The 11,433-nt window shown below is 52.7% G+C and overlaps 1 protein-coding gene across 1 annotated transcript in view; it reads left to right on the plus strand.

The window, feature by feature from the left end:
* PCP4 (Purkinje cell protein 4) overlaps window positions 1-11,012 on the plus strand; it is a 53,151-nt gene extending 42,139 nt beyond the window's left edge. The window contains exon 3 of the mRNA XM_037042989.1: window positions 10,625-11,012. Coding sequence (XP_036898884.1) covers window positions 10,625-10,752 — 128 coding nt within the window. The 3' untranslated portion in view covers window positions 10,753-11,012. The remainder of the gene's footprint in view (window positions 1-10,624) is intronic.
* Window positions 11,013-11,433: the final 421 nt, after the last annotated feature.

The following is an 11,433-nucleotide window of genomic DNA, read 5'->3' on the forward strand; positions in this document are numbered from 1 at the left end:
GCGCATTTCTGCTCATGGAGTTTCTCGAGCACTTACGTACCTGGCTGGCCTGCCTGGAGGGCGGGTCTGCCGTGTCAGGTGGGTCATTTGTTCTCACTCCCTGTTCAGGTCGCCATTGTTTTTTGGGTCAGGGTTGTGAAGGGCAAACGGTGGCTTTTTTGAGTGGCTTGTTGCCAGGGACGTTAGCCACTGATTTTTGAGGAGGAACTTCCATTCTTTCCATGTGCTCAGAAGAGGACGGAAATGTTTAATACGTTATTTTCACCTGGAGAGGGGTCTCATGTACTGACTTTCATTCAAATTATTCTCCAGTAAGTACTGCCTGAGAGCAGATCCCTGGAGACGCGGGGTCGTCGTGCCTTTCCTCATGTGTTCTGGCATCCCCGTCCACCATCATGGAATGTAGACGTGCCTGAAGAAGACGGTGGTGCTACAGAACCTGCTCTGGCTCCAGAGACTGCGGTTTCCAGGCTAACGACCCCTCACAGAATTTCTAGAAGGCAGAGAACCAGCCAGGGGAAGCACTCCACCACCCCTTAGGTCATTCTGGCAGAAGTCATTGCTGCTGTCAGTCACTGACGGGCATGTGGCGTCAGGCACAAGTCAGCGGATACCCCCGTGGCTGCAGCAGGGAAACCCAGCACCTCTGCCTGAGAGCTGGTGGGATCTTCCTGTCCTTGGCCGCCATCCACTGGCTCGCTTCTGCCTTTTTGTGATCCTGCCTCGGTCCCTAAGCTTCAGAGGCTGAATTCTACTTCCCGGACATCTGGGAATGCATTTCCTCCAGGCTCTCTGCCTCTGCACTGGAGGGGGAGCTGGAAGGAGAGAGAGAGTGCGGGGTGAGCCAGTCTGCATGCCACCATCTCAGGAAGTAACCTTGCCCTTGTAATTGCCCTCTACAGACGACAATGTGGGCCAGTGCACTTCCTCCCCACGCCCCTCTGAACACCCTGAGAGAGAAACAAACCTAGATGCATTATCGTCCCTATTGTAAACACAGAGGAAGGACTTGAACCTCAGAAACGTGCATCTGACTGCACTTGAACATTGGAACTTGAATGAGAGCCTTCCTTAGCACCCCTGTTTCTATCATGCTGCATCTGCCTTGACAATGTAGGCATTGTGACTCATGTTATGCGTTGAATTGTGTCCCCCCAAAAATGTGGGTGTCGAAGCCCTGGCCGTGTGGTGTTTCAGAATGCGGCTCACTTTGGAGATAGCGTCTTTACAGATGTGATTAAATTAAAACGAGGCTGTTACGGTGGCCTCAAATTTAATGTAACTGGGTTCTCATCAGAGGAGGAGGTTAGGGTACAGACACACACAGAGCGATAACCGTGTGAGGACACAGAGAGTGACAACCGTCTAGGCATCAGGGTGAGAGGCCTGTCAGAAAGAACCAACCCAGCTGAACTTGGGCTTCCAGCCCCCAGAGCTGCATGGAAATGTGTTTCTGTTGTCTGAGCTGCCCAACCTGTGGTCCATCGTTACAGCAGCTTGTTCTGACAAAAATACAACTAGGAACCAGTTTTGTTTTTCTGATAGAAAAATTCTGGGCTGGTGCCCAGGCAGCCGTGTGGGACCGTGCCCTGGGAGTCTAACCCCAGGGGTGGGAGCACCATCCATATGGCCACTGTCTTTTTTGTTCTCTTAATGAACTTGGGGAAAAGTCTGGTCTTAGCAGTGTTCATTCTTTTCCATGGTTTCATTTGATGACCTCAATACAACAGCTGGGGACCCATTTTGTAAAATGAGGGGCATGTAGGTAGTGACAAGAGAAATGGAACAATCAGAAGCTGGGGACCCAGAGGAGCTGGGAGTAAGCTATCGCCTTCAGCCAAACAAACCAAGCTCTGCATTAATCAAAGCCCGATGTGGACAGAGGAGACAGTGGTGGTCAGAGTGCTTCTATTTTAAGGCGAAAGAGAATTTCTCTGTCTTGGAAAAAGCTGTGAGCACCCAAGAAGGTGCAAACCTGTTAAATGGAAAGTTAGCAGAAATGGGAATTGCATTTCTATTTGATGTGAGAGCACTGTAGAAGCAGAAAGCCCCCTTGCCGGCGGCTGCTAATGCCAGGCCCTGCTCGTTAATCTCTGCTGCTTAGCAAAGGCCTGGAAAATTGCAATTCTCCGCACCAGCAGCCCCCGTCTGATAAATCCCAAGCGGGCAAGCAGGAGCAAGACCTGGCTCGGAGCTGGACCCCGGCTGCAGGCTGGACACCCACCCTCCACTCACCCCAGGAGGCGCTGCTGGGACCCAGGAGCAACTGGCGGAGATGCCGTGTTCTTCGTTTGCTGCTTCTTAAAAGAACCTGTTGTTTGTGCTTTTTACTGGCATTTCGTAAAACGGATGCTCTATGCCAGCATCGCTTGGTAGCAGGCCTGTAAATTCATTTTTATGATTTTTTTCTCTTGGGAAGGACTGGCCTTTTCTTTAACACTAGAGGCCTTGTTCTCAGGGTTTGTTTCGATTCAAGAGGCTTAAGGGATAGAAATTCCAATCCTTACTTGATTTTCTTACCGGTCTCTTGGCGTTCTTTGTCTTCAGGGCTGGGCTGGGACTTTCCGAAGGAAGTCACGCGGGCTCTCCTGGGCTGCCGGTGGCCCTCCCGTGGGGAGGAGGGTAGGCGCCCTGCTCAGAGGCCAGGAGGCGAGCCCTGTGTCCATTAAATTCTGTGTGTCAACACCAGTGACAACTATTAATTCCTTCTAAGATGACATTACACTTGGGAAGAAGGTAGGACACTGAGAACCTGGCATTCTAACGCCACGTTTGCAAGGCATACTTAAGTTAAATGACTGTTATTTCTTGACGGCATGCAAACTCCTAGGTCCTTTTATAGTCTGCTCTGTGCCACACCTCCTAATCAGGCGACTCCTACTGAGGATAGTTATATCCCAATTTACTGCTTAGGCACAGATTTCTGATCTAAGGATTAGACCTTAGGAGGTAATTTGTTTCCATAAAATAAACCTTAAAATATGGAGAGTTATAAATACACGAACGAAGGCCTTTACCACTCTGTGTGGGGGGTGGGGGGGTGGGGGGGTGGGGGGCTGTTTGTATGGACAAGCCCCTGTGTTCATGGTTTATTGCTCTAGGCAGTGACTTTACATCATCATAAACTCAGTAACTTATATATCTGAGTTCCTTTGATCAGTGTGGAGGTTAGTATGATGTATTTTGGAATGATGTGAGTTTCAAGCATTTTTTTTTATTATGTCTTGGGCTGTTCGGGATCCATGAATATCTCTGGTTTGTCTTCGATGATGGTGTGACTGTTTTTTTTTAATATTTTGTTTATTTAATTTTAGAGAAAGATGAGGGGAGAAACAGAAGGAGAGAAATATCAGTGTGTAGTTACCTGTTGTGCACCCCCTACTGGGGACCAACCTGGTCTGCAACCCAGGCATGTGCCTTGACTGGGAATCGAACTGGCGACCCTTTGGTTCATAGTCCGGGGCTCAATCCACTGAGCCACACCAGCCAGGGCATGTCTGTTAATTTCTAAAGAATTTATGCTAATTGCTTAGAGTCTGCCACTTAGATTGTGAATACATAAATCAAGAATAACTTTTTTCAAAAAGTTGTTTCCTGTTGATGAGGGGCTCCTGGCGCCGCCCCCTCCCCCACATGGGTCATAGGTGGGCTTTGGGTAACGGTCTCTCCTTGTCACATGTCTCCTTCCCTGAGGCCCTACCTGACCGGCCCTAACACACACTCTGCTGCTTATCAGCCCACTTTCTTTTTGGAATTTTTGAAATTTCATTGTTCCTTGGTACATGTACCTTTTCGTTTTCCATTTCCCTGGGGAGAGCAGGGGCCTGGGTTTGCTCTCTGCTCTCTCCCAACCCCTAGCTAAGCAACGGGCCCTTAGCAGGCACGGCAGACCTCTGACCAAATGGCAAAATTGGGTGGCAATTCTCCTGGAGCGCCTGGTGAATGGGCAGATTTGGCAGACTGGTTGACCACACCATGCATTTGGACTTGGACCATGTGGAAGGTTGCTTCTCACCCTGAGCAACACTAACGGGTCCACATGGAAGGCCGTCATCTTTGCCTCTGTCTAAGGGGCTGAAAGTAACAGGGTTCAGAGCAAGACCTGAATCCTGAATCTGCCCTTGGCCAGCATTTACCAGTGCAATCCAGGGTGACCTACGTTGTCCTCTGTGTACCTTTCTGAAAGAGGGACAATGGACATTCCCTGCAGCTCTCATGAATGGTTGCAGAAGCCAGACAAGGCAAAGAATACAAGCTACTTAAAAATCTGTTGATCCTCAGTGTTAGGTTAGGTCCCGTTATACGTCCTCTGCAATTCACAGGCAGAAGCCCTGACCCACAGTCCCTCCGCATGGGGCTGTGTTTGGAGACAGGGCCTTTAAAGAGGGAAGTCGGTTAAAACAAGGTCATTAGGGTGAGTCCTAATCCAATCTGACTGGCGTCCTTATAAGACGATGAAGACACCGGACCGTGAGAGGACAAAGCAAGAAGACGCTGTCTGCAAGCCAGAGAGAACGGCTTCAGGGAAAACCAACCTTTCCCATTCGTTGCCCTTAGACTTGCAACCTGCAGACTGTGGGAGAATGGCTGTTGGTTAAGCTCGTGGTCAGTGGCACTTTGCAGACGAACACAGCTGCTCAGTAGGAACAGGCTGGTGGGTAGAGAGCTGATGCGGTAACTACCACTCTGGCGCGAGACTCCGCGTTTCTCAGAACAGATGCTCGCAAACGGGCTGGGAATGTGGCACCCATTCCCTTTCGACGCGGTTTCATGACAATGTCGGAGGCTCGTAATGTGCATTAGGAATCGTCTTCAGCTGGTAGTAGTCCCTTCCTTCTGTACCCATGGCCCTCTCTTTCACGTCAGCTGTGAAATGATCTGTAGAAGAAAATCCACTGAAGTCCACGAGGGGGGTGGATTCAATGCTCAGTACTGGTGGCTGTTATAACAGTGGCATCCTTGGGAGGGGCCACCAGACCTTTCTCTGGTGACGTAATACAATACCAAACAGCAGGGTCCCTGCCTGGCTCGGTTTCTGCAACAAAAGCAAGCAAATATTTCAGGGGAAGAGCATCAGAAGTATCTGCAGTCGATCGGAACAGGACTGGAGTCCTTCCTGGACGGGCGGTCGTGGCAGAACCAGACCTCGAGACATCCCGAGACTCGGGGCCTCCTTTCTGCACTGTGCCCGGCTCCCTGGTAGAGCCCCGGGCTGGGTGTTGTTTGTTGGATGGGGTTTCTGCCCAGGGAGAGCAGTCTAACTGTGTGGGGCCGTTCTGCAGCTGCGCTCTCTGTTCTGAGAGACAGAGAGGCCGGGGGAGAAGAGAGACAGGCATGCGGAGGATGGATTCAGGGAGGGTGGGTAATGTTATCTGCTCAGCCTGATGGATTCTCCGCCTTGGTTCCTCAGACTGCCCCCTATCTTTGAGAACTGGTATTTCAGGGAGCAGACCCTGCGGAGCTGGGTCAGCCCCGAAAGGCTCGGCACAGGCCCTGGCCCCTCAGGCACACACGACATTACAGTTATGGGGTACTTCTCACCCTTGAGCTCCAAGGTCAGGAAGTCAGGTATCCTCTTTCTCCAGGCGGGGGGTGGGGGGCGCATGAGCACCGTCTGTTCATATTAAACCCACTAACGGGTATGAGGACTCTCTTGACCATTATCCTGCTTGACTTCAGAATTTCTTCAAGGAGGACACACAGAAATGAAGAAATCCCAGACCCTGAGACAGAAACAAATAATGACCGTGGAAGACCGGGCAGTGTACAGAGCATTCTGGTGAAATGCTGCCTGTTTGCTCAGACTGACAAGAAGCTGCAGCTGGGAGCAGGGTGCCCATGCGGTCTGCCCACCTCAGGCAGCAGGACCCTAAATCAAAACCCCAGGTGGCACCCTTGCAGGCCTCCTGATGAAGGAGAAGGACGAGGACAGGGCTGCACGGCCGCCTGGAAGTGACTGTGCACTGAGATCTGCTGTCCGTCCTACCGGGGGCCCGGGGATCACTCAGCGCCTGCCCGTGCTGGCGGCTGGGCCCCTCCTCCTGCACTGGCCCAGGGGTGTCATCACAGGCCCTCTGAGTCCTGGGCGGCATGGGTCTTTAGTTAGGCACAACCTTTGGGTGTCGTTTCCATGCTCTGTGTGACTGAGCCAGGGTCACCTGTCTCCATCCATCAAAAGGCTGGGGTGGGCCTGACACCGGGCCTCGCTGTGTCTGAGGGCCTCTTGACTGTCCTGCTGAAAAGCCCTCCCCTCCCCTCGCATCAGGACCCCAGCGTCTGAGAGTCTCACCACCGAGCAGATGCAGGGCTCTGACGCTGGGGGACCAGGTGACTGCCACGTCCCCCTCTGCTGTCCCTGCGGTCCCCACACATCCTACCCAACACCACTCTGCCTACGGTTTGATTTACAGGTGGCCTTGACCTGCTCAGGTCTCTGGTGCCTAGGCGGGTCAGACTTTTTTTTTTTTTTTAGATTTTATTTATTTATCTTTAGAGAGGAAGGGAAGGAGAGAAGGAGAGAAATATCAATGTATGGTTGCCTCTGGTGTGTCCCCTGCTGGGAACTTGGCCTGCAACCCAGGCATGTTCCCTGACTGGGAGTCGAACCGCGATCGTCTGGGTCTCAGGCCCGCGCTCATCCACTGAGCTACACCAGCCAGGGCCGGGTCAGACTTTTTAATAAAGGTTTGACTTCTCCATTTTGGGATGGACGCATCGAGATCCAGAGAAGCTCCCCACCTTCCCAAGAGTCACAGAGACACAGAAAGGCCCCAGGTCTTCTCTCCCCGGGCCCTACCCCTGCTTCTGCTCGCTGCCTCATCGAGAGCAGGGCAGGGGTCTGAGGCTGGGGAGGGAGTCAGCTCCACTCCAGAGACGGCTGCAGGGCGCTGTCTGTCTGATGCCAGGCCCCTGGCCAGGTGCTGGTGGCGGAGCTCCCTGGCATGGGAGCCTACATGGGGGAGGAGGTTTCTCAGGAGCTGCACCGGTGAAGGTGTCTGGACACCGGTCTCCCCTGTTGTCCCCCCAGGCCCTGACTGTTTTCTGCCAGTCTCCCCCATGAAATGCCTCCTCATGCCGTTCCAACGTAGCCACATTTTCTGTTTAGGAAAGGAGTCTCTTGTCGTCTTTGCCGTGCTGTCTGTGGACAGTGCCCCAAGAAGGCTCTGCCACTTTCCAGACTTCCCCCTCCCCTTTAAAAGCATGGTGCTGGCAGTGGGCTGAGGGACCCTCCCACAGGGAGCTGCCACGGTCACCACTGTGGGTGCCTGGCTGGGTTTTGTTGTCCGGATAAAGGCGTGCACTGGACGGCTGCCCGGTAATTACCGTGCTTGCTTGCAATGACCGTTACTAGCCGAACACCTAGCATGTGCTGGGCCCTGTGTGGGCTGCTGGAACTAGGCAGGTGACGTCTCCGCCTTCTGGAGCTCGCACTGCGGCGCGTGACGGGCTGCAGACCAGGGAGGAAGGGAGAAGAGCTGTAGGGTAGCGATTGCCCCATGAAGGACCATGATGAGGGGTGAGGGGACGGAGCACACCCCACGGGGAGCACCCATCCCAGCGCCCGCCCGGTTCCCAGCAGGCGTCTTCTCTCTGGGTTTCAGCAGCAGAAGGGACCCCTGGTGCTGTGGGTCGGCAGCACCCTGTCCCTGTGCTGGAGTGACGGTGAGGACAGGAGGCTCCCAAAGGGCCACCTTTAGCTCTCCCATTGTTGTGATCCCCACCATCCCAGATGGGGAACCTGGGTGGCAACGCGATGACTGGAGTTAGTGCCAGGCCTGAGGCTCTGCAAGCTGGGACCTGGCTGCGGTCCCTCCAGGCCACACCCTTTGTCGTCCCTTGACACTCCTGCTGAGTCTGGGTGCTCAGAGCCGTGCTTTTCCAGGTCCCGGGACCCCCGTGACACTAAATCTGACTAGCTGTCCCTTCTCCATCACACTCCGGGTCCCCCTCCTCTGCCTTGCCCGTCCCTGTCCAGCGCAGGGGAACGAGGAACGACACAGACTGTCCCCAGGGAGCACTCTGCTTCAAAGTCAGTGGAGTGTAACGATTCTTGAAATATTAGTGGTTTGCTTTTTTAAGCACTCTAATATTTTCCAAATGAGGCGAGAATCTATACATCACTTTTGGCTGAAGGTATTAGTTTAAGATATAATTGTGAAATTTGTTTTTATGGTCTGTCCTTACTGTCTCATTAAATACTCCCTAAATATACATAATTTCCTGCATTTTCATTGATCAGTTGTCAAAAATATTGCTATTTTCTTTGGTTTTGATAAAAGGAAAAAGATGAATCAGGCCCTTCCGAAAACTGCGGGTTGCCACAACATTTCACATCTAAGACAGAAGTCTCCGTTTCTTTTTGAATCGGGGCGAGTTTGTCCCTGCTGCGACTGTGGTCCAAGAGACACAGGGGATCCTCAGAGAGGAGATGCCCGGGGACACAAAATCATCTAAAGAGGATGACAGTTCCCAGTGTGGAGGTGCTGCCTGCACCGATGCTCCGCGTGCCGAAGGCTTGGCTCCCGTTTCAGGTCGGCTGGGTCCTCGCTCTCCGGTCCCAGCTCCTGTGCTCCCACTCACGGAGCATTTTATTTCATTTAAAAAATTTTTTATTTATTATTATTATTTTAAATTACTTTGTTGTTGTTCAGTTTCATGGAGCATTTTTAAAGCATGGAGCTGGGGCTCAGGGATCTCTGGCCCCTGCCGCTGGTCCGACCGCTGAGGGGACACCCCGAAGGAAGGGCCCCTGCAGTGCCACTCAGGGAACCCTGATGCAGGAGACAGCTCCAGGCGTCACCTGGGTGCTCATGGGTTAAAATAACAGCCCCCAAACAGTCCCTGGACAAAGAGGCACTCAAAAGCTCCATCGGCAGCAAATCTGGGATAGAGGAAAACAATTCTGCTGATTTAGGTCACGGAGCGATTGGTCGGCAAGGCTTGCAAAGCTGTGTCCGCTGCTCCCAGACCGAGATGAGTGCAGAGCTCCCGGCGGGAGCTGCTTAGCCTCTGGGAAAATTGAGGGGAGTCCATTCCACGGGCTGTGGAGGCCAAGTCACACAACCAGACACGTCTGAAATAAGGGCGTATGTGTGTGTATATCACTGTGTAAAATAGATATAAATCCCTATCTTCTATTACCTATTTATCTATGTAACTTATCATTTATCTCTTATCGATCTATCGCTCTGCATCTGAGACAGAGACAGAGGACAGAGCAAACAGGAGAGACCACCCTGCCTCACTTCTCAGCCATCCAAATGCCCTGTGCCCCTGTGCTGCCTAAACGTCACCATTCCCAGTCACCGCTAGAGGACGGTGCAAACCAGACTCCCGTGGGTTAAACGATGCCCTGGGGCAGCCTGGTGACAAAGTCAGGAATAGAGCCCTGCCCTGCCTCCCTGATCCCCCACCTTGGGGCTTTCTATCCTGCCTCAGTGTCCCTGATTCTCCCATCCTCAGTCTGGATGTGCCCCTCCCACTGCGAGGCTCCAGGTGCAAGTCCAAGTGGCAGAGGGGCCGTGGCCCCGGTGCCAAGGGGTGGGTCTGTCCCCAGCTCTGCCCTGAGCTAACGGCAGACCCTGTTTGCACTTCATCTGCAGACAAAGGAGCTGAATCTCAGCCCCTAATGCATCACAGAGCCACTTGAGAGCCCTTAAGAAAAGGGGGCTGTCAGGTCCCCACCCCCAGTGACAAGAGTACTGAACTTGGTCTCGATCTCTGGAGCCCTCCCCACTGAGGCTGTGTGAAGAGGGAGCCCTGAGTCTGGGGTGGGCCCGGGTCTGTGTTTACACAAACAAGGGTGACTTCCGTGGCTCTGGTGATCAGCTTTCACTGGACTGGGGGGGTTTAAAGGTTCTTCCCTTCTTGGACTAGAGCATTTTATTTATTTATTTGTTTTTAGTATTTGGTGAGACGCTGGCCAGTGTTCGGTGCCTGGCACCAAAGGACACCAGCTCGTGTTTTCACTTTGATTTTCCTTCTCTCCTGTTTTCAACCATCACCACATTGTGAAGTAGTCGTCCTTCTGTCTCAGCAAACACGTTGCTAAGCCGGCCTTGCTGGAACCAAACGTTAAGACTTGTGAAAGCAGCCTCATGTGAAGGTCAAATGGTAACATCCATTCGTGACCGCGATACAAACAGAAGCCTTCATTCAATACACAAATCTCATTGGCTGGGGAAGTTTGCAGAGACTCAATGATTTTAACCTGGAGCTGCTGTGACTACCGGCTACCATTGGGTTAATATCTGTAGCAGTATTTCAACTGTGTCTATACGAAATACTGGGAGAAAGTAACAGCACAGCTGATACGTTTAACACGATATGTAAAATACGAATACGAGGAACAGAAAACCACGTACAGAAAGTGTCTGAGATGTTGCGATGGGTCCTTGAGCTTCCTCATCCAGGGCAGGTGTGGAGTTCAGGCAGCCAGGAGACAGCCAATTTGGGTGGGGGTGCCCCTGGGCCACCTGGGCTTCACTTCACAGAAGTAAGTCGTGCTGGAGGTGGTGAGTGCCCCCCGGTGGCTGGGGGCCTGGGCTCTTCCGCAGCTGTTGTCTGGCTTCCTGCTTGCTTTCAGCCCAGGGGTTGCCTTATGTCTGTGTTTTTCTTGCTGCAGATGGGCAGAAGAAAGTTCAAGAAGAGTTTGACATCGACATGGATGCGCCAGAGACAGAACGTGCGGCGGTGGCCATTCAGTCCCAGTTCAGAAAATTCCAGAAGAAGAAGGCTGGGTCCCAGTCCTAGCAGGGGTCTGCCAGAAGACACCGAGTGCAGCCACCATCTGTTGAGAAACTAAAGTAACCCCCCTAGAGAGGAATCGCCTGCCCACTGCACACACGCACAGCAGTCCCATATTGCATGTACAGAGACCCCACACTCCTCCCTCCTAGCAAGGTGTAGACAATGCGGCTGTGAGCGGCTTCGTGTCTGTGTCCGTCCCCAACATCACACCCCACCCCCGCAACTACTTTCCCTGAGGTTGTAATAAAATGGAGTGAAGACGAGCGACTCAAGTGTCTGCCTGTATCTCTGCCTTTCTGTTGATGTGGGACGCACCCACTGTTAAAGGCCTGCAAACAGGGTATCTCTTCTTCTTCCCTTAAGGTTAGAGCTGAAACACCACGGCACCTGTGTTAGGAGCTATTCTGTGGAGGCCGAGGCCCATTCTCAGCCTCCCGGTCCCCTTTGGGGAGTCCTAACTTGCTTGCTGGCAACCACAACACATTTTCCGTTTGTGGTGGGACTAGAGCACTGCACTCTGGGGCACCAAAGGTCAGAAGTGTCGCTGGGGGATTAGAACTCATCCGGAAGAATGAGAAGAGGGGCCTCAATGCATTTGCATTTGGTACCTGTCACTCAGGGTAGCTCAGCAGGTGCTTTTCAGGACTCACACAGGGTATGGCGCTGATGAGGGCACCTCTGCCA

This window comes from Sturnira hondurensis, unplaced genomic scaffold (genome assembly GCF_014824575.4).
Source record: "Sturnira hondurensis isolate 20B ecotype Veracruz unplaced genomic scaffold, ASM1482457v3 Scaffold0003874, whole genome shotgun sequence".
NCBI lineage: Eukaryota > Metazoa > Chordata > Mammalia > Chiroptera > Phyllostomidae > Sturnira > Sturnira hondurensis.